The sequence below is a fragment of the Haemorhous mexicanus genome, chromosome 6, assembly GCF_027477595.1.
Source record: "Haemorhous mexicanus isolate bHaeMex1 chromosome 6, bHaeMex1.pri, whole genome shotgun sequence".
Taxonomy (NCBI): Eukaryota; Metazoa; Chordata; class Aves; order Passeriformes; family Fringillidae; genus Haemorhous; species Haemorhous mexicanus.
Window position 1 is genome coordinate 13,650,414 of NC_082346.1, and position 21,163 is coordinate 13,671,576.

Below are 21,163 nucleotides of genomic sequence, written 5' to 3' on the forward strand. Positions count from 1 at the left end.
CTTGAAAGCTCAAGGCATGAATGCAAAATACAAAGAAACAAGCCATGAAAATACGGCTACACTGTACTCTGCCATTCTAAAGCTGCATGGCAAACGCACAAAGCTAACAATCTATCATGTGGATGTGAAAAAACTGCTAGTTAAGCACAATCTAATTTCATTTTTCAGGTACCTAGAAGCTACAACAGAAATATCTGGTATATAGTCTGCAAAGACAGCTAACAGACAACACTGGATGCAGACTCTCGATAAAACAAGAGGAAACGTTTGCTTTGAAAGACTGGAAGATTGCAGTTCCTGTGTCACCGGGCTAGAAGTAACATTCCTTACAAATACTGGTACCACTCTGCATATGATGGCAAAAGCAATTCTCTGATAGGTCAAAACGAAACCTTAAAAAATTTAAAACTTAAACAAAGCTGTTCAACCGCAGCCTTGTTTTAACAGAAAAATTAAACTTGCACGGGAGTCATGTCATTTTTTCTGGATGAAAAAGCACCACAAATAAGACCTTATCAGAAAACAAAAAAAAAAAAAAAAAAAAAAAAAAAACAACTTTGCATTATTGCAGGCCATTATTCTAGAAGAGCAGCTTCTTGTTATCCCGTCCTACTAGAAGTTCTAGAGAAAAAAAAAAAAGCTGAAGGGAACAAGAGCAATAGAAAAATAAAAAAAAAATAAAAAAAGAAAAAAAGAAAAAAAACTTAAGACGCTTTTGCATTCTGGCGAGGCGATGCAGTAAAGCACCGGGGTTTGAGGAGGCCGGCCGGTGCCAGGAGCTCTCCCGTGAGAGCGCGGCCAGGCCGCGCCGCAGCCCCGCGGCTCGGGCGGGCACGGCGGGTTCGCCTCCGGAGCCTGCGCGGGCCCGGCCAGCCCCGGCCAGGGCTGCTAATGCCGCTCGGCGGCCGACAGCATGGAAATACCACCTTGGAAAAATAACAGTAACAAAAACCATGTATTTAAAAAATAGGAGAAAAAGAAAAAAAAAAAACCAACCCAAAAAACCAAACAACGGGGAAAACGCAAAAATTTACGCGCCCCCCCAATGTAGGCACGTCGGGCGGGGGGCCCGGAGCGTCCCCGGCCCGCGTCCCCCTCGCCCCCCGCCCGTGACGCAGCGCCGAGCGGGCCCGGGGGACGGCCCGGGGGACCCCCGCGGGCCCGGCGGGCGGGGAGGGGCCGGGCGGGCCCCGCGGAGCGCAGCGGCTTTATCGCCGCGGCTCTGCCGCTCGGGTCGGTGCCGCCCGCGCCCCGCTGCCCCTGCCCGCCTCCCCGAACACCGCCGGCGGGCGCGGCGGGCGCGGCGCGGCGGCCCCGTCCGGAGATGGCGGAGGGAGCATAAGGCACACTGGGTAAAAGCACATTTATATACGAACCTCGCCGAGAAATTTTCCAACAATTCCTCCGTCCGACCACCATGCACCAGGACAGGAAACGGCCGCTCGGCGCCGCCCGCCCGCCCGGCACCGCCCCGCGCCCCGCGGGCGGAGCCGGGCAGAGCCGGCTCCGCCGCTCCTATTGGCCGCGCCGCGCGCGCCGCCGCCGCCGCCGCTCGCCATTGGCCGCCTGCGGGCCGCGCGCCGGTGCCCATTGGCCGCGCGCCCGCGGCCCCGCCCCGCGGCTTCATGGCGTCGCCGCTGTGCCGGGCGCGGGGCCGCCGCCATTTTGTGCAGCGGGCAGCGAGGCGCCCGCGCGCCAGCGGGGAGCGGCGCCATTTCCTGCCCTCCCCCGGCGCGCGCCGGCAGCGCCTGAGGCGGCGGGGACGGGCAGGGCACGGTGAGGGCACGGGCAGCGGTCCCCGGGCCGCAGCTCCTGCTCGGCCGGGGCCATCCGCGCTCCCTTGGGCCGTGCGCGGGCCCCGCGGGGCCGCACGGCTGGGCCGGGGACGGTGAGCGCTCTGCCTTTCCCTTCCCGGCCTCCAGCCGCGTTATCTCCGGCTGCCATTCCAGCCCGGCTCTGAGGGAGAAGGATGCTGTGCTTAAAGCTGTGCTTGGGAGTGTTATTCTTACGAGGTTTTTAGGTATGGAAACGTGTAATAAATGGCCCAAGAGCTCCCAGTGTAAGGCAAGCAAAGCGTGTTACGGTTAATTCCGTAGGTGATTTCTCTTAGAGCCCTGTTGTGAAGTTGACGCGAATTATTCCCATTGATGGGGCAGTAAGCCCTGCTCTGATGGCCGTAATGCATCTTCCTGAACATGAGAGACATAAAAAAAATTACGTTTTGCTCCAGAATAAAAGTTCGAAATTCTTGCAGTCCAAAATTGTTTTAGTTGTACAAAAGCCAGAAAATACTTACTCCCTAACAGGCCTAATGGCCAACAATTTTTCTTCTTTAATTTACTATTTCCTAATTGTAAATTTTAAGCCAAATACAAGCTGCAGGCATCAGTTTGTTTCGAGGTACAGCAGCAGATAAAATCCTGTTTCTGATTTGCCAACTCCCCTTAATGGATTATTATTATCTCTGCAAAATACTACAATCTCTGTTTCCCATTCTGAAGTGCTTAGCACCTTGAAGTTTGCTATAAAAAGCAGAAATACACAACCCAGTGACTTACCATTTAAGATATGCTACATATTGACTGAAAAGTAACTGATAATCAGCAGCAAAGATTTTCCACCTGGCTCATTCTGGCTATGTAGAAGGTTCTACAGAAAAAATAACCAACCCTTAAAACTTACCAGGTAGCCATTCCTAATCATAATTAAAATCACCTGCATGTTTATTGGCAGATAGTCAGTAATTATTCCAGTGCAGACTTGACAAATCTTACAGTAACAGTCCTAGGCTATAGGAGATTGGAATAGAGCTTTGTGGTACTATGCTGATACATATTAATAATTCTTTGGAGACAATGATGAAGAGAAAAAAATATTAACCCAGTATGTCAGCATTTTAAAAACCTACCTACTTTTTATATTTAACACAGTTGAAGAGAACTCTGGTTATGCCTAACATTTGTTTGGAGGAATATTTTGGAGAGGGAAATACAAACCTGAAAGCTGTGTAACTCAAGCAGGACTCTACTGTAAGCATACAGCTACATTCAAAACACCACACTGAAATAAGTGAAGATAAGGATTTGCTTTAGATGTTTATTAATCCAAGGAGATCTTCCATAATAGAAAAAAACAGAGGCTTTAAATTTCCCAGCTCTTCCTTTAGAGTTGCATTATCCTTGAAAATGGAATGGATATGTGCAAGTTCTAGGAGGAAGATTAGTTTTTAATTTGACATAAGTGTATCACTGAAATTGATATATTGCATCACAAAATGCGCTATCACCACCAACAACAATGCAAAATTGTTTTGCAATTTATATAAATACATTTCTTGGAGCAAAGGAAAGCAAAGTTCTAGATCCATTCTTTAAAAAGATGCTCCTTGCTAGCCAGTCTAGTGACACATAAAAGCACCCTTCAAGTAAGACTGTATTTCTCACACCGAGGTAAAATTCTTCCTTGACTTGTAAAATATAATTGTTCCAGAACTGACAACAGCACTAAAATTGGTGATTTCCCCCTATTTTTTTATCATTGCTTTATACATGAAGCCTTCTCACTGCTGCTGTCACATCTGCCACGAGGCCCAAAATGGCTCATCTGTCCTCAAAGCTTCTCATGCATTTTTAGGATGCATATGAAGGTGAGCAGATGCCCAACCAGCAGATGTTCAGAAATGATTTGTCAAACTGGGTGTTCCCAAGCAATGCAAGGAGAAGGCATGCTGGAAGCACATCTGTCAGCTTTTTCTACAAAAATAAAACCTGTCTAGAGACTCCCTGGGGGCTGGAGCACACCTGGACGTGCCCGTGAGTTACAGTCACAAACCCCCAGCGAGCTCTGCTCTGGGCATCCCCTAAAGATGCACAGCAACTACCCCAGCTCTCACACCACCACGAGGATGGATATTCCCATCCAAGGCTTCATTAGTCAGGCTTTTCCACCTCAGGTGCTTTGCTTTCCAAGTGTCCCTTTGGCACTGGGCTAGGGCTCCGTGTCCCAGCTGGCCCCCCGTGTGCAGGGAAGCGTTTGCCGGAGCCAGGCAGCCGCACTGGAGAGGCTGGAAAAGCCCTCCTGCTGCCTGGGAAGCGCCAGCACCAGTGGAAGGCAGAGCGTGGGGCTGGGCAGCTCAGCAGGGAAAGCCCAAAGCACCACCAAATCCTGCTACTCTGCTGATGCAAAAAACCACACCACACAGACCAATTTTCTGAAGACTGCATTTTGAGTATCATAATATATATATATGTGCATTTCATTTTTACAGATAAAAACTCAGTTTATTTTTAACCTGTATTTAAATTTTGGAGGCTTACATTAAATTAAGGTAGCTTGTTTAATATCAATTGTAACAGCAGGTGACATTTTTATATAAAAACAGCCTAAAGGAAAAAAAAAAAACCCAAACATTTGATTTAAAAGACCTGACACCAATGATCTCAAGGCAAGATCAAACGCCAATGGATTTGCTTTTAGAAAAGAAAAAGGGGGCATTTAAGCCAACCCATTCACAGCCTCTCCCTGCTGGCTTCTTCATACAGTGGTTTTGATAGTGGTCCCAGAGGGAACTGTATTTTGCCTCTCGAGCTAAAGTACTAGTTACTATAGCAACTTTGAAGGAAGAAAATTGTGGCTTCAAAACTGAAAGATTGGCAAAACTTCAAATACACTGTCTGGATCAGGCAGACAACAGCACACACTAATGCTGCAAGTGCAAAAAGAGGGGGAATGAAATGCAGGAGTAGTGCACCTGCACTACCATGAGCCAGAAAAAGAATATTCTGCACAACTGGGGAGGAAATTGCATTTATATACCATAGCCCAGATCAGCCAATGACACTTGTTTTTAACAGATTGCATATGTAGGTGTATCACCCATACACTTCAATTGACCTTAAGAACGTCACATCTCATTTACCTGCCTTAGAGAGGATAACTTTTCTTTGTGCTTACAGTACATATTTGTTCAATTTTCTAGCTTGTACAGTGAGATCTTTAAAAAAAACAAAGGACACAGAGGGTGTTGCTATTTTTTCTTTAGCAGCAATGAAATATCACTAACCCCTTTTTACATATCCGAATTCAAGTCACAAGCAGAGGTGACTGCACCACAAAGTCACCAGGTACAAAACTGCTAGTTCATTTTAAATTAATAACTTGAAATTATTTTCCCCAATACATCCCTTATTTTTTATTTTTATAAACAGCAAACATTTTGCTATTTTTGTACATAGGCTAGCAGGCTTGTTTCAATATGAAAGTGCTAATTCATTTACAGATTTATCAGTTATGTAGTGCTACATTAAGTGTCCAATATTCTACATATGAACAATCTTGATAAATGGAAATGATGAAGATTAAGTAAGGCTATCTGATTACCTTATCTTATTTACATTAAAAGAACAGACACCCAGTAGTAGGGATAAAAGGGAAAGAAACTGGGCAAATACTCATACTGCCACAGGTGTAAAAATTAAGTCTGCCTTCTAGCTTGTACTGTAAATGAGACATTTTAAATAGTCCTGCAGCCCATGTCTAGTTTTTTTTTTCCTCAGAAAAAGAAAAGCTGCCTTCATGATCCCCTCTTGATTTCCGATCTCCAAAGTGTGTCATTTGAAGCTTTAAATTCAGATTCTTCCTATCTTCAAAAAAACCTCTGGTTTGCTTTCCAGTATCAGGTTGAATAATCAGGTCCCACTTCTGGGGCTTTTGTCCAATCTATTTATAAATTAGTTTAGAGTGAGTTGTAGATAACATGAACCAGTTCTGGAACCACTATTGGGAGGAACACAAGCTCTTCACTACAATCACACAGTAGCAGGAAAAGTGATAATTCAATTCATTCCTGGGGCAGGGCCTCCAAAATTAAATGAAGTTGGCACAACTGGAGCATTGAATTTGTATCCTCCATGCTTTTCGATCATTTTGGATTCTAAAACAAAACAAAAAAACAGAAGGAAGAAGTTTTAGTGTGTGTGTAGCGGGGAAGACAGACCAAGATTCTGTGACTGACCACTCTGAGTCTCTCAGAGATACAGGTTTATCCTGGGGTTACCCAACCAAGGAATCAGCACCCACAAGTGGAAATGTGCCAGGCCCCACAGAACAGATGGACTGACTATTTACTTCTTTTAACTTCTCAGTATTGTTACCACCATGCTTTCATGAATTTGTACTTTTAAAAGCCCACACTTCAGCTTTTGGACATGACTGTACTTAAGAAACAGGACCAGAAAGAATACTGCACTTACAAACTTGGTAACAGGCACACAATTCTTTCTGGTTAACATCAACAGACTTTGCAGTCTAATCACTAACAGAGCACATGTGCAAAAAAGCAGTACACAGATATTGGCTAAATTTTTGCTGTTTCTATCTCAATTCAACAATACAAGCAAAAACTACCACCAAAGCACCAGAAAAAGCCTTTTTACACATGCTGCTACCCAAGCAGGTAATTTGGACTTTACGTTACTAGACCACAAAACATAATTCTGAGAGAAAACTACCAAGTTGATCACTTTTCATTTTCAACCAGAACTTAAGATCTTTAGACATCCGAGGTGCACATATCCATCACTGTAACTACCAGTGATTGTTAAGGTGTCTGGTTTTACCATCCTTCAAACACTGCTGTAGGATGAGAGATTACTGTAAGCCAGTTTTTACAAGCTCTAATACATGGACAACTGAAAATCAGATTGGTAATTTAGGCTGTACTTTTACTACAATCTAGATAATGCAGAAGGTGGCTTGTATTATTCCCAGGCCAAGATAACAACAACTTATTAATGTCTTATGTTGGTCTTAGAGCTTTCTCCTAAACCAAAACAATCTGTCTGGGAATACAGGTCAGCTCATACTATCTGGCCAATGTGCATTTTGGCTCTGTTTCTTTGAAAACAAGCCACAAAGATGTTGCCATGGCTAATGGAGCATGGGGGGAGAATCCCTCACAGCTCCACAGAAGACAAATCTCTCAGCATATGGGAATTCTTCTAAGCTATATTAATAAGGGAGAACTGTATTTCAAATCCTTCTAACACGATGTCCCCATGTGTGGTAAGTAGCCTAAATGTGCTATCAGTGAGCTGTGATAGTAGGCAAGAATTTCCCAGAGGGACCTGGTTGCTTAAGTTAAACTTAATAACTTCTCTGAAAAAACAGTACAAAAAATCCAAACAAACACACACCTCAAACTTTTTTGTCTCCATAAAATGCAGTAGAATAAAAATTACATCAAAAAATGTCTAACTGCTTGACAGGAGTCACAGCGAAACTGTATTTTATAATCATTAAAACTGGATCATTATGGACCCAAACAAGCTTTGTGAGGTGACTTAGGCTGTTCTCTCATAAAAAGCGCTTATTAAATGTGTATTCTTACTATCAATATTTTCACTGAAAAATTTTTGAATTTCTGTTTTGAAACATCTGTAGCAACTGCTCACTAAGACACAGGATATGAGGCTGGTATATTCTTACTATCAATATTTTTATTGAAAAATTTATTAATTTCTGTTTTGAAACATCTGTAGCAACTGCTCACTAAGACACAGGATATGAGGCTGGACTGATCCCTCAACATCCAGTCTTGACTTAAGAGTGTTATATATATTGGCTTATGCTCCAAAGTGAAAACCTAGGAAAAAAGAAAAAAATATAAACTGAATATAGGTTTAAAAATCTGTATTGTATGTAATACTTAACAGGCTTAATGATGTGGCTTTACAGATGGTACTACTTCCATAACTTAGTATTCTCCTACCCACAGAATCCTTGTCTATCTCAGCTGGACTGTGACATCTCAGGAAATCATTCATCAGCCACTTGAAGTGTTTGTTAACATACCTGGAGTTCAACTATCTTCAGGTAATCAAATGAATTGTTTTCAAATCTAAGAAATTAGGACAAATATGCTTTTATTTCCTTGGCTACCTCCCCAAGTGTTTCTAGCATTCCTCTCACCTGTGCTATTGGCCCCCAGTTTGTGCACGGAGGCTGGCAATTCTAAGAGATTCCTAACAACCCTGTTCTGCTGAAGCCCTTGTCAGGCTTGAGTGAAAGGCCTGTTGTGTACTGTGCTCCTTGAGCACAGGCAGGGCACTGGCAGAGCCCAGGAGGCCCTGCTGGTGTAAAGGTGCAAGTACCGTGCGCTGCCCGCCGCTGGTCCGCCAGGGTCGCGATGTCCTGCAGCTGCTTCCTCTGCTCCTCGCTAAGGCCCTGCGTCAAAGCCTGGTACCACGCAGGGTTATGGTTCTGAATTGCTGCAGCAGAAAGAAAACATAAGCAAAAGGAAAGGTTGATTAAAATGTTCTAGAACTCAAACCATACTCACTCACTGCCATTTTAATCAGAGCAATATTCTGTTATGGTTACATAATTCAAGACACTTAAACACTAGTACAGCTTCTGACCTCTTCCCTACCACTATAAATTCATTCAAGCGACTCCCTCTGCTATAGAAGTTTGACAATGGCATCTCCTTCAAGCCCATATTGAAAAGCCTGTTTGGAAGTTTTGAACAGGTTCTGGTTAACAACAGTGTACACTAAAGCTGAAAGGTAACTTGTTGGCCAGGAAAAGAAATACAGTTACTTACTCTGAAAAATTGTTTTAAATATTTGATATTCATCAACTGGGTTATCTTCATCATCAATAATTGTGGAATAACCTTCCAAAGCAGTCTCTTCAGCATCATCTTCTTCCCAGTCTTCATCATCTCCATCTTCACCCGCCTGTTTTGCTAGAATTTCAAGATATTCTTGACCATCTTCATCAATGTCATCTTCATCACTCCCCAGCTCTTCTGAGTTAATTATAAACAAACAAAAGTTTAACTTGAAAACGTCAAGAACAATTCTTTACAAATGTGGCTAACTAGTTAAAACAGGCAGTGGAAGTGGTAACAATACCATGCAGGCTGAAAAGGGAGGAGCTCTTCTAACTCAGCCCTGGAAGAAGTCAGTTTTTAAGAGAGGAGAAAGTAATATATACTTTCTACTATACAGTGGAAGAGAGAATGGAAAGTAATATATACTTTCCACTATATATACTATACAGATATACTTAAAAGTTGTCAAAAGATGCCCAGTGTTCTACTGCAGTGCTTTATTTTTGGAATTAGGATACTCAGAAGAATTTCACAAAGGAACTCAGTATCTCCATGAGAAAAAAATTAAACATACAAAATAACAAAGGTTCCATCTCCATACCTGTTTCCTCATCTTCTTCAGCTTCATCATCATCATCACTGTCATTTTCATGCTCTGCATGACAGGCATATGCTCTTTTCAATCCATTAAATAAAAGGATAAAAGCTGGCAGGATCTGCCCAGCAACTTGATTTAAAACCTGTGGTATTTGCTCCAGATTGATAAGAGCACACAGGCCAAGTACACACATTTTTCTGTCATGGAGTCTACAAAACAGAAGAGTAGAACAGTTGCAAGTTTTGTCATGATTTACAAGCAGGTCATACACAGGTGTATCACAGAGAATCATCTCCAGAAGTACAAACACTTACCCCAGGAAACAGTCCACATCATTAAGCCACTGAGTTATGAAGTGATTGGTGACAGGCTCCACATTATTGGGGAAACGAAGATTTTCCAACGTGTTTAATAGTAAATGAGGATTGTAATACAAAGCAGCTATGGCAACCTGGAGGCACATGGTTCGCAGTTCACTGGTTTTCACTTCTCTCGTCAGTCTCTCCAAGGCAGCTTCCACAAACAAGGGTATGCACTGGACAGTGAGAACATTCACACTCAGTGATCAAAAATAAAACTTGTCATTCTGTACTTCAACAGTGTGGCACATAAACACAGATGGCATAACATTGAGTCATTTTTAATAGCCAGCAGAAGTCAGATACAAAGATGAAATGAAAATGTGAAAATATTTCATCACATTTTTGTGACATCCTGCACAGCAAATGTAACTTTTGGTTCTATAATCCTGTATATTAAAAATGGAAAATAGAGAAAATGTGTACACTAGTAAGTCCAGAAAAATCAACTTACTCATCTCTCAAATTCCAACTGCCATATGGACATAATGAAGTCCCTGGTCCCTCTATTATATTGATTTGGATTCCAGGGACTTCATTTTCATTGTTCATTATTTCAAAGCTATGAGGTTGACAGAATAATTTTCATTAAATATTCACTAGAATTAACTTAGAATGCAATTAATTGACTTTTTAGAACCAAGATGCTCCTGAGGTGGCACTCCTCCAGACTCATAAAAACACCAGTTTTGCAGTGTCCTAAATTCTGAGCCAAAGCATGCAGGAACTCTCTGAAGTGCTCTCAATGAGAAACACTTACAGGATTATTAGTTGCACCACATGAAGTGCTCGTAACAAAACTCATCTTAACACATAATTCATACTACACTATAAATATTTTAAAAGTATTAGTTTTAGCAACCAAAGTCATTACCAACCTGATCAATGCCACGCCCTTTACACTGAAGAATAATTACTTCTAACAGCTTTGCTGCATGACATTCTGCATCTTCTCCAGCAACTCCTGTAAGGACCTGAAACACAGCCATTACTGGTGGTGTATCCCCTCCAGGAGTATTCTCTATACACTGCTTTGCTTTGAAAAGCTGGTATGAATTTACCCCCTCTAACAATGCCAGCATTAACAGCCATCTGTGAAGGAGCCAGATCTACAGCAATGGCTCAGTATGACAACCAGGGACTGGAAACTGCTGGAATGGGGCAAAATGAACCAAATGTACAAATATTCAAGAACTCTAAGGATGCTGAGCCTACCACAGTTACAGTAAAAGCATCAGCTGCCATTTGCCAAAAATTATTTCCATAAACAAAAGAAAAACTTGACTTATCCATCAATGTACTGAATTTTGTAGAAGTTTATTTACAAAAATGGGCTATCCAGTGGAAGACCATGCAATACCTAAAACCTGTGTTAAAAATTCACTGTGCTCAGCTAACACCAATCACTAAATGGTCATGGCAGGCTAATTTTATATATAAGATTCCAAGAAATTACAAACATCCCAACTGGCCTGGTTGCAACTTGTTTTCAAACCAAAACTGGCAAAAGTTATTCACTAGTATTTACAGAATACTAAAATAGTTATTCACTGTAATATTTAAACATCTTCAGAAGAATTACTCAGGAAATACCATCGGCAGCACAGCTGACAGTTCATGAAAGCTCTTATATAGACACCACACACGTATCCAGGAGTGGAAAACTGAAATCCCACATATTACTATTAGAGATGGTAAAACATTAACACATGTCTTATAAAAAAGTATTCCTTTCCTCACATGGTGCCAACACTCTGGAAAGCTGTACATTCTACATTTTGACTGGGCAAAGAAAGCCCAGTAATACAAACTAAAATACAGAAACCCTGCCCAAAAGTGCCTGGACTGAGTCAGACCAACTGCATTCTGCTCCCAGCTTTCACCACTGATGTGGCACAAACTCGGGAAAACAACTTCCTATTCCTGTCCCTTTACCTTCCATCCCTATACACTTATTTAGCTAACAGGTGTCAGACCTCCAGCACACATGCAGCACGTGTATCCTGGCCACAGTGAGGCTACAAATCCCAGATGGAAAAATCCACCTACCTTTTGCAATCTGTCTTGCATGCCCATATGCACAAAGTGTATTGCACAAAACCTGCTTTTTTTATTCTGCTTTTGTTGTGTAAGATTTATTTTTCCCTTCTGCCAAAAGCATGTATCTGAAATTTTGATGCAATCTCTTTAAATTTCTCTGCAATAATTTAGTAATTTCAGGAATCTTAAGAGAATATTAGATAGCAAAATGCTTTAAAGAGAAGTCAAAAGCTGTTGTGGAGAAAAGTACCCAGTTTAACACAGCTATTTCATCAGAGATGGCAGGTTTTGTTACCACACAGCAATCTACTCACCTTCTTGCACATACTGTAGATCATTTCAAGATATTTTGTGTCTGACAGAAGTGTATCTGTATCAACAGTCACATAATTATGCAAGAGAGGCATCATATCTGTGTTAAAAAGAAGGATGATCACAGTTAGGTATCATCTGTGTGCTATTAAAACCAGGTTGAAATCTCTGTATTAATAATTACAGTTCTTGCCTAATGTTTGCCGAGATAAGTCTGCAAGTCATAGGTGCCTTAGCAAAGCAAGTCTGGTAGCAGCAACAGCAAAATAAAACCATTTCAAGTGTAACCTCACTTGATTGTTTTCCTAACATTACAGTCATGATACAATTCATTGTATGGCTGAAATCACATCCATGAAACCCTCTGGCTCCCTGATTTATCTGTTATTACTTACCAGTAAAATAATCAAAACCATCCTGCTGGAAGACTTCAAACACAAGAGGAAGAAGCTGCCACATTTGTGCAGAAACCTGTTGGCAGGTCAGACTATGAGCCAAGGAAAAGATCTCCTCGTAGAACTCTAAAACAAACAGAATCTAGGTAAATAGCACGCCAATCCCATGCACTTCTAAAAGTAAGCCAGCAGAAGTATAGATACCTAATACATGCTGCTGCAAAACTGTTCCAATCACTTGCAAACAGATCCCTTCCAGCTGCTGGGTAATCTGAAAAATAAAATAAAATAAAATAGAACAGGTAATGACTATTTTCAATACTTAGAAGTTGAAATGAAACACATTTTAAAATTTGTCAAAGCAGCTTCTATATATACACTATAGTTTTAAAGAACGATTAGAAATGCCTCACATTTTAGAGCACTAAATGTATAAGAGCAGCACTCAGATAAGGATTTGCAAGATAGCTTTCAATACAAGGTGGTTTTTAAGTACTGGAAGAATCTCATTATAGGGAATCCTTAAAAAGAAACACCTGACTAACCCTCTGCACTAGTTCAGTCCCATTAAAACACTGTAAGCAAATATATATATATCAAAGGAGTAAACAATGGAAATCACAGGAGGTATTTCCTGTTCCAGAAAAGAAATTAATACCAAAAAAAACCCAAAAAAATCCTAAATACCAAACACTTCCCAAACCTAGCTTAGGATGTTCATATGGTATGGAGACCATCAGCACAAATGCTGGTCCTACAGATTCAGTCAGTGTTCCCAATTAGTATATGTTAGTCCATGGGATAGCTACAAAACAGTCATTAACGTGTTGAGGGCACTCACCTTGCACAGGGACAAGTAAAGGCTGAGTTTCTGGTTTTACCTATGCAGAACAGGATTTGAACCTAACCTGCTAAATACCTTATCTCATGGAACTCTGGTCATCCTTGGGAGATGTCTCTAAATATAAATGTTTACTGGTCAACATTTTAAAACTGAGCTCCTCAGGACTAGCATATCATTATACAGACTTTTAATTTAGAAGGCAAGGATTTGCTGACAAAAAAAAGTACAAGCAGCTCTAGCAACAAGTAAATGAGCTGACCTGGTCCTTGGTGTGGCAGCACTGAATTCTTGGGAATTCCCTTGGGAATTTAATGCTGCTTCTTCAGTGAAGTCTTCAGAGCCCTACAGCTTATTACTGAACTTTTTGGTCACTAAAAAACTATAATGTATTTATTAAAAGCCTGTAGCTGGCTTTGTCAATAAAGATTTTATTCAGAAATAGCATCTTTTGAACTGGCTGTACTCTGGACAGAAGAGACTCCACTCAGTACACCAAAACCAAGTAACAGAAGTTTTAATCCCAAAGGAAGATTCTCCAGGGCAGATGAGGCAGGTAAAATCCCCCATCTCCGAGCACAGCCACAAGAGCTGTATTTACCCCCATCGATTCTGTGACAGAGAGCAAACCCAGTCAGCAGAGTCAATGTTTGCAGCTATGTGAAGCTTTATCTGTTTTGTTTGAAGGGCAGACCTCATCAAATCTGATGTGTGTTCCCAGCTGAGCTGACAGAGCTCCTCCACCTGCTACAGACACATTGCTCCTACTATTTGAACAAGAAGCTGGATTCTTATGGGAAATGCTGTGGCAACATTTATGCTCTATTACTGCGTGTATTGCATTAGAAAAGTGACCCACTCTGTTACAACTTGGCTACATGATATGTACTTTGCTATTTTCTGTTTTAATATCTTTTTGCCCAAAAGGGCAGTTTTTCATGTAACAATGCTAGGACTATAAAAGACTTACAGTGTTCTTAGACCATACATATCGGCTTTAAAGTAATTTTTACTTACTTCCTTGTGATCTTCAACTACACTGAGAAGTGTATCGATAGTATTCAAGATTCCCATTGCTGTCACTGCTTTGTCATCACTGCCCTCTTCATCTGGACCAGTCTGGATTACTTGGTTAAATGTCATTGCCTGCACATAACAGCAGAACAACCCATCAATGTGTCATTAAATTGTGAAAGTCTGGCACTCTACACAATTTCAGAAGGACTTCTGCTGAGAAAATGTGTACAAATAATAGCAGGTGACTGCTCTGCTCCAGAATTTCTTCTCAGGATGAGAAAATTTGGATGTTAAACCATTGGAGCTGTCTTCACCCTTTATCTACTCCTGAATAAAAATATGTAAATGACATTATGTCCCATGCAAAAGAATACATTTTCCCTTGGCAAATTCTTCTGACACAGGGTTTCCTCAGTAGCTGAACTAGACTGGAACACTTGGCAGGCATTCCCAGAGAGGACACACTAACAATTCCATTTTAACTCCAAGGCTTTTAATAGGGAAGCACTGAGCTGACCTCTGCTTTGGCAACCATTAATACAACTTGCTAGATATGGCCATCCAAGCTCTGTATTTCTCCTGCAGATTCAACTTGATTTTCACACCAAACTTTTAATTGAAAATTTACTCTTTAATGTTTTAAAACAGCTAAGTGTCGTTTTAGAGACTACCTAAAATGTGCTACAATTTCATTATTACCACTATCAGGAGGAAATACACAAAGATTCCACAAACATTTCTAGAATCGTTAGAGAAATTGCTACTCAGTGTAAGTTATGAAGCCACTTCTGATGAAACACTGTCTAAGTGTAGAAGAAAATTCATTGTATCAATGCACTTAAACAGACTGGAGTAACAACAACTATTAATTGATGGTCATACTCAACTATCAATTTTAAATACCAATCTTTCCCATATTAAACATCTTCCCAAGCCACTGTAAAGTCTCACCAAATGCTGTGTCATTTCTACTGCAATTGGGGTAACTTCTTCACTATATTCACAGATCATCTTCTGAATCACATTAGTAAGATCATCATTTTCAGTCTCTCTTATAATATGAAGCAAAGCTTGCATTACAGGTCTAATGAATGGAGTAATATATTCTTTAGCTGTAAAACAGGTGGAATGTTTGAATTAACATTCTTAGAAAAGCACAGGTCAGTTTAAGAACCTACATCTCAAATAACTTTATGTACTGCTTCAGCATTAACATGCCAAAACCACAAGTAGAATAAATCATTATAGCAATACTACCATGCAGAACAAATTTTAATAATATATAACAATAGGATTGAAATTTAAGTATGTAAACCAGAGCACTGTGATCTGAATTAATAAAATGCAAGATTATTGATCAATGCAAATGTTAATTGAATGGGAATTGGTATATATACACCTTTGTCAAATTACCTGAAGTATTAAATATACAGTTTATGTTTGCTTTGTGGCTTTTATGCCAGCTTCAGGAATACTAAGCCATGTAAAACCTACCTGGATAAGGATAGTTTTTTTTTTTTCTTTAAATAAATTTTAACATGAATGAATACATGCCAAGACAGGTATTGCCACTGTATTTCTGATTCAATTATTAGGTGCTATAAAACTGGATTTACTGTACCATGAAGCTCTTGTTACCACGTTTTAATAATCACAATGTCTTATAATGTTAAAATGCAATTCATTTAAAAAAATTGAACTTTTCTACCTGAAAAATTAGAGTAAATGATTACAAGTTACAATTGCAAGAGAGGAATTAACATGAGGGAAGAAGAGACCAAATCTGCCTGAACATCACAAAGTTAACAGCTATTCCATTAAAGCTTCCTGTAGCTGTAAGAAAAGACTCCTACCTTTCTCTTGATTACTGATGAGAACTTGAAGAGCTATTGCAGCTTCCACTTTCACAGGCATTTCCCTATCATCTATCAGACACCTTCTCGTGAGTTCTAAGGCTGTCTGGAGATTCTGGTCACTTTTAAATTTGACTTCACAGAAATAATGAAGAACCCAGCAAGCCTAAAAAAAAAAAACAGTGAAGCAATTCAGAGCTACAAAACCTACAAACAGGATTACCAACTGTTTGTGTACCATAACCTACACAAATTATTGAATCTGAGGTGCAACTCCTGATGAATAAAGATACTGTAAGATTTTTTAGTGATGAAGATGTTTGAGAGTGTGGAGGCTGGTCAGTGGGAGGCTGTCTTGCAGACATCACTAAACCAGTACTATGATCTCAGGTTCATCTTTGGCCACAGGTTTTGTGTGAGCAGTACAGTCTATGTGCAAAACACACACAGACCCTACCACCAGACACAGATGGGAAACCGTGCACACAGCGCTGCAGCCATTCCAAAACTACACAGGGGCTATCTATAATCACATGTAAAAACTAGTGCTCATCCCTGGAAAAGGTGTACAATTTATTATGAAAAAGGTGCAGAAAGGAGAGCATCTGTGAGAGAGAAGAAAGTTGCAGATTTCTGAATTCTTCAGTTGGAACACTGTATCTCACCAATAAATGCCACACTTTCTTACCCGTGCTCTCATGTAACCCAGCTCACTGCTGAAGAGAGGGAACACATGATTCTGCAACATATATTCCATCTGATCCTTATAGATCTTTTTCTGTCAAAATATGAAGGGAAGCACATCAGTTTAAAACTTCATATAAAAATGTATTTCTAGCCTGGTAAAAAAAGTCACACATGATAAAGTGTGAAGAGTTTAACAAATCCTCAGACTTTTCACCTATCCCTTTTTTAAAGTCAATCACACAGCAATGATCTCCTATATTAGTAATTAAACTTGGATCCTACATGGATTTTTAAAATTTTCAGTCATATAGTGACACCTTTTTCCCCAGCCATTTTCTGACCCCACGAGACATTTCTGTTGGCAGCACATTGGCACCAAAAGTAAAAGTGGTCAGGGAAACTGCTCAGAGCTGTGGTGCAAAAACAAGTCCACGCCATGCATCTGTTTTGTTACCATTTGAACCGAGCAACATCTCTAACTTCATTTTATTTCCTCTCTTCTAGACACAAAAACCAGTCCATTAAATAAACAGCCTCTCACTGGATGCACTTTTTTCCTTTCTTCCACAAAAAAGGGAATGTAATTAAGTGAATCACAGAAATGGTGTAGGAATTCTCACCAGAAGCACAGAACTTAAAGGAACTTAATAATCTGAACTTGAACATGACCTATAAAACTTTGGTAATTAAGTAATTAAGCTGACATTAAACCAAAACAATTAAGTTCAACAGCTTAAAAAAAACTGGCAGCAATTCAGAAACTTGTGAACTCAGAGCTATTTGCATTTCTTCTAAGGTACTATATGTTAGAGACAGCATAGGAGAGGCAAAAAAAAGGATGAAAAGAACACTAGATTTGTTCTGCTTACTTTTAGGAGAATTTCAGCCAAAGAGCCAATCATATGTAAAGCACCATCCTTCTTGCGAGGATCAGCATTTGGCTCCGTAAGGATTTGATAACAAAAGCCCATCGTCTTCTGCAGGACCTAGATTACATGTAAGGTTAGTCAAAGAATTCCAGTCAATCATCCCAGGTATCATTCTCTGTGCTCTGAAATGCTACAATATCCAACAGCCTGCTCCAAGTCTGGAATGTGGGCAGTTTTATGTCTTTGTTATAAACACACAATATTCTGTCAAGAATGGGTCCTAGGGGAATTTGCAAATACAAAAAACCATAAATATACCAGTGCAAAATAAATTTGGAATTTCAAATTTTAGCGTACTATGATATGAGAACAGAAAAGTAAAACTTTTATTAATAGCTCTTTCAGCAAATAAACTGAATTTAGCCGGTGGTATTTCAGTATAATCCTTGAACAACTTACCTCTTTCCTTTTACTACACGATGTAAACAATAATGTCTGAGCAGCAGTTGTTGGAGAAATGAAGTCTTCAAATACATCTGTTAAATAACATGGTAACAGTTTTAAATTCCAGTCCTTTACTACAGTTCATGATCCCAATGTACTTAATAGAAAAAATGAAAAAAGAACACCCTTCAGGTGGTTAATCGTGCCTTCTTGCTAGAAATATTCCAAGACCAAAGAGTAACATGTGTTTGGATACATATGTTTCATGTTTTTCATCATAACTGCCTCTACAGGTCTAATTTGAAGTTCTATGTCTCTTATTTTTAAGATAAATCTTTTTCAACAGTAGAAGCAGACACAACAGTCAAGTTTTGACATGGATGTTATTTGCTCTACAGGCCAGCACACAGAATTAATTAGGTTAAAAAATGCTCAGTTTCTCATTTCTCTGCCGAAGAGGATTATCAGAGCCTTGAGCAATACCTGTAGTGTTCACAAGTATGCCTCTGACCTGAGGGATAAAAACTCCCAAACCCTTTAAGATTCCTTGTTCCAGCCACATAAATATTCCTAGGGAAGGGAAGAATTTGTTCAGGGAGTCTGAAGTATTTTTGTTTGTTCCCAGCCTCAGAGGACTGCAGAGACTTAGAGTAAACCCCAATGTAAAGAGTAGCAGAGCACAGGAGGTGAAACAGGACAAGTCTGGAATGCCAGGCTTACTCCATAACATGTCATTCACCATTGGGGCAAATCTGCTCTGAACTGTGCCATGGGTGAAATTCCCTAAGAAATCCAGGGCCTGAAATACTAGCTGTTTATGGCATAACCTTAAATGACATTAAATTTGTGTAGTTGCTGCTAGCAAGACCAGGACTGTTTGACTTGCAATAAAAACTTTGGAAATGAAATACTTTCACAAATGCACCAACTCCTGTGCCATTGCTGACTGTTGTATCCTCTCTCCTTTCCACCAATACGTCCAACTTCTATTATTTGATTAATACAATGTGTTTCTCTCTCTCTTTTTTTTTTTAAGATTAAATCCACCTCTGTTATCACAAAAACACCCCATAAAAATCCCATCTTTGCATGAAACCATTTTTTAACTTGAGTAGATTTCAAAGGCTCACCAAATTTCATGCGGATATATTCATATGGATCTTCTTGCCAAAGCTCTTCATCAGCATCTGTATAGCACATCAATGGGAAAATAACATCCTGGATGATTCCCTGGAATAAAAAAAGAGATTGAAAACTGGTTAGCACTACTAAATCAATCTCTGTATTCTGTCCTGTATTTTATAGATTTTCTCCATCCTGTCAGTAACATTCTAAAACTATTTGGATTTAGAGTGGATTTATGTGCCACTTGACAAAAAAAGCACATCTTTTGTGTTTAGGCAGAGTTACAATACAACACAAGATACTCCACTGGCTTTGGATAATGGCATGTGGAGATGATTCAATGCCATAAATTCAGCAGCTAACACCATTTCCCAATATGCTGTGTTGCTGCGTTAGATTGTAATCTTTAATAAATTAAAGCACAAAGGAGAGACAGCAATAAATTAGTGGCATTGCTCATGTTTCAAGGTAACCTTCATTAAACTGGCTTAAACTCCTTCCACCAGCAATTTATAAGACAAGTATCTAAAATGTGAATTGTAGCAAGGCTGGAAACACTCTACAGTAGACTGACTAATGTACTTCTGAGTCATCTCAGTATTAAACCCCAAAAATGGCTTACTTGAATATGAGGTTTCAGATTCCTCCAGGTGACTGCATGAGACACTCCTTGATTGATGTAATTTAGTGTTTGCTGCAGAACTCTAGGAGCCATGTACTGCTTTTCCTTGTATTGATACAACACCTTCAGCAATACCTAGAGAAATCAGATCCCATCAGTATGTTATACTGAGCACAGCCCATTTTCACCACAATTCTACCCTCCCTCACAAGCCTACATAAGAACCCCTCAAAACTAACAAAACCCCCATTTATTCATTAGGCTAAAATGGGTACTGACTAAGCCTTCTATCAAATGTCATTGTTAATTTCATAAGACAATTTGCAGCTCATACTGGGCGCTTGCACATCTTTTAAAAATACCATCCTTTAATAACACAAACCATACATGCTAATTCACCACCAACACACCCCAGGGGGCTTTGCCCTCTGCCTCTGAGGTTTATTTTTCCATCTTCACTCTTTGGGGGCAGAAATTCACACCCAGCCACTAGATCTGAACACTCTACACTCACAGTCTGATCTGTGCCTCTGTGCTGCCTCACAGCCACACAGCTGTGAGCAATGTGTGTGTGTGGAGTGATCCAGCAGTCAGTCACTCCCTTCGGCTTTCTGGCCTCAACTCTTCTCCTGCAGTGGCATCCAGAACTCCTTCACAGAAGGAGTTCAAGCCCATGGCTCTCCACAAATAAGGTCATGAAAAGGACATGGGACCATGACTAGTAATTAAATTACAGCTCACAGTAGAGGTTTGCACGGGTAATGCCAAGGGAATTCCCTGTAGCCCAATGCAGGTCAGTGGAAACACTGCACCTTCAGAAGCAGCATGACTAACTGGAGAGAAATGGCAAATCCCATTGCCAGGATTTCATTTAAGTCTTCACACAAAAGAAGCATTTTTTTAAAAATCACAACTCAAAGGAGCTGGAACAATATTGATCAATCTGTAATACTACCAAAATAAAAATCTAGGGAAAACAAGATTCATTATTTTGAAAATGAATGCTGTTGATACCATTCATTACACAAAGACTGAAGTGTTTTCCCCAAAGGAATTGCCTTGTACTTCAGTTTAAGGAGGATGCACTCATTCATCAAAATATTCACAGCTTTACAAACAGTTTTATGCTCTAGATGCTTTATCACTTTCCAAAGTGAAGTGAAACTGCTTCTGAAGGTGCAGTTTGAACTGCTCATGTCTAAAAACCTCCAGGATTTAGAGAGAGATTACTTGGTACCAACATGTGAGTACAAGGTTTTGTGGCATTAGGTATTGAGTTAGGATAGAAGAGAGGAGAGCAAAAGTTCACACTTGCAGAGTTTTTTAGGACTATCCAAGAAGATGCATGTAGTTTCATGATTCAGATGTAGGAGGTAAAGATATTAAA

At 40.1% G+C, this 21,163-nt stretch overlaps 2 protein-coding genes, 1 long non-coding RNA gene and 1 other non-coding gene across 9 annotated transcripts in view; 1 reads left to right on the forward strand and 3 right to left on the reverse strand.

The window, feature by feature from the left end:
* The window catches only part of ZNF143 (zinc finger protein 143), a 38,473-nt gene extending 36,997 nt beyond the window's left edge, over positions 1 to 1,476 (reverse strand). For all 4 annotated transcript variants that reach the window (XM_059848863.1, XM_059848861.1, XM_059848862.1 and 1 more), the window contains exon 1: positions 1,377 to 1,476. The gene's annotated coding sequence lies outside the window, so the exon portion shown is untranslated. The remainder of the gene's footprint in view (positions 1 to 1,376) is intronic.
* A 210-nt stretch (positions 1,477 to 1,686) lies between these two features.
* LOC132328755 (uncharacterized) lies at positions 1,687 to 15,723 on the forward strand. The gene is made up of 3 exons (XR_009486856.1): positions 1,687 to 2,020; positions 7,775 to 7,872; positions 13,847 to 15,723. It is a non-coding gene; the product is annotated as an uncharacterized LOC132328755 (long non-coding RNA).
* Positions 3,083 to 21,163, reverse strand: part of IPO7 (importin 7) — a 34,692-nt gene continuing 16,611 nt past the window's right edge. Inside the window, exons 9-25 of one of the 3 annotated variants that reach the window (XM_059848865.1) lie at positions 19,777 to 19,911; positions 19,160 to 19,259; positions 18,045 to 18,121; positions 17,586 to 17,702; positions 16,718 to 16,807; positions 16,030 to 16,195; positions 15,128 to 15,288; positions 14,177 to 14,305; positions 12,523 to 12,589; positions 12,319 to 12,444; positions 11,926 to 12,023; positions 10,450 to 10,545; positions 9,527 to 9,747; positions 9,216 to 9,421; positions 8,603 to 8,806; positions 8,151 to 8,267; positions 3,083 to 5,932 (exon numbers count right to left, since the gene is read on the reverse strand). In XM_059848865.1, coding sequence (XP_059704848.1) covers positions 5,835 to 5,932; positions 8,151 to 8,267; positions 8,603 to 8,806; positions 9,216 to 9,421; positions 9,527 to 9,747; positions 10,450 to 10,545; positions 11,926 to 12,023; positions 12,319 to 12,444; positions 12,523 to 12,589; positions 14,177 to 14,305; positions 15,128 to 15,288; positions 16,030 to 16,195; positions 16,718 to 16,807; positions 17,586 to 17,702; positions 18,045 to 18,121; positions 19,160 to 19,259; positions 19,777 to 19,911 — 2,208 coding nt within the window. In that variant the 3' untranslated portion in view covers positions 3,083 to 5,834. Of the gene's footprint in view, positions 5,933 to 7,476; positions 7,643 to 8,150; positions 8,268 to 8,602; positions 8,810 to 9,215; positions 9,422 to 9,526; positions 9,748 to 10,449; positions 10,546 to 11,925; positions 12,024 to 12,318; positions 12,445 to 12,522; positions 12,590 to 14,176; positions 14,306 to 15,127; positions 15,289 to 16,029; positions 16,196 to 16,717; positions 16,808 to 17,585; positions 17,703 to 18,044; positions 18,122 to 19,159; positions 19,260 to 19,776; positions 19,912 to 21,163 lie in introns of those variants that run through there. The other 2 variants (XM_059848864.1, XM_059848866.1) reach the window with 2 other exon arrangements.
* Positions 16,344 to 16,524, reverse strand: LOC132329529 (small nucleolar RNA SNORA23). Its single transcript, XR_009487087.1, has one exon. It is a non-coding gene; the product is annotated as a small nucleolar RNA SNORA23 (small nucleolar RNA).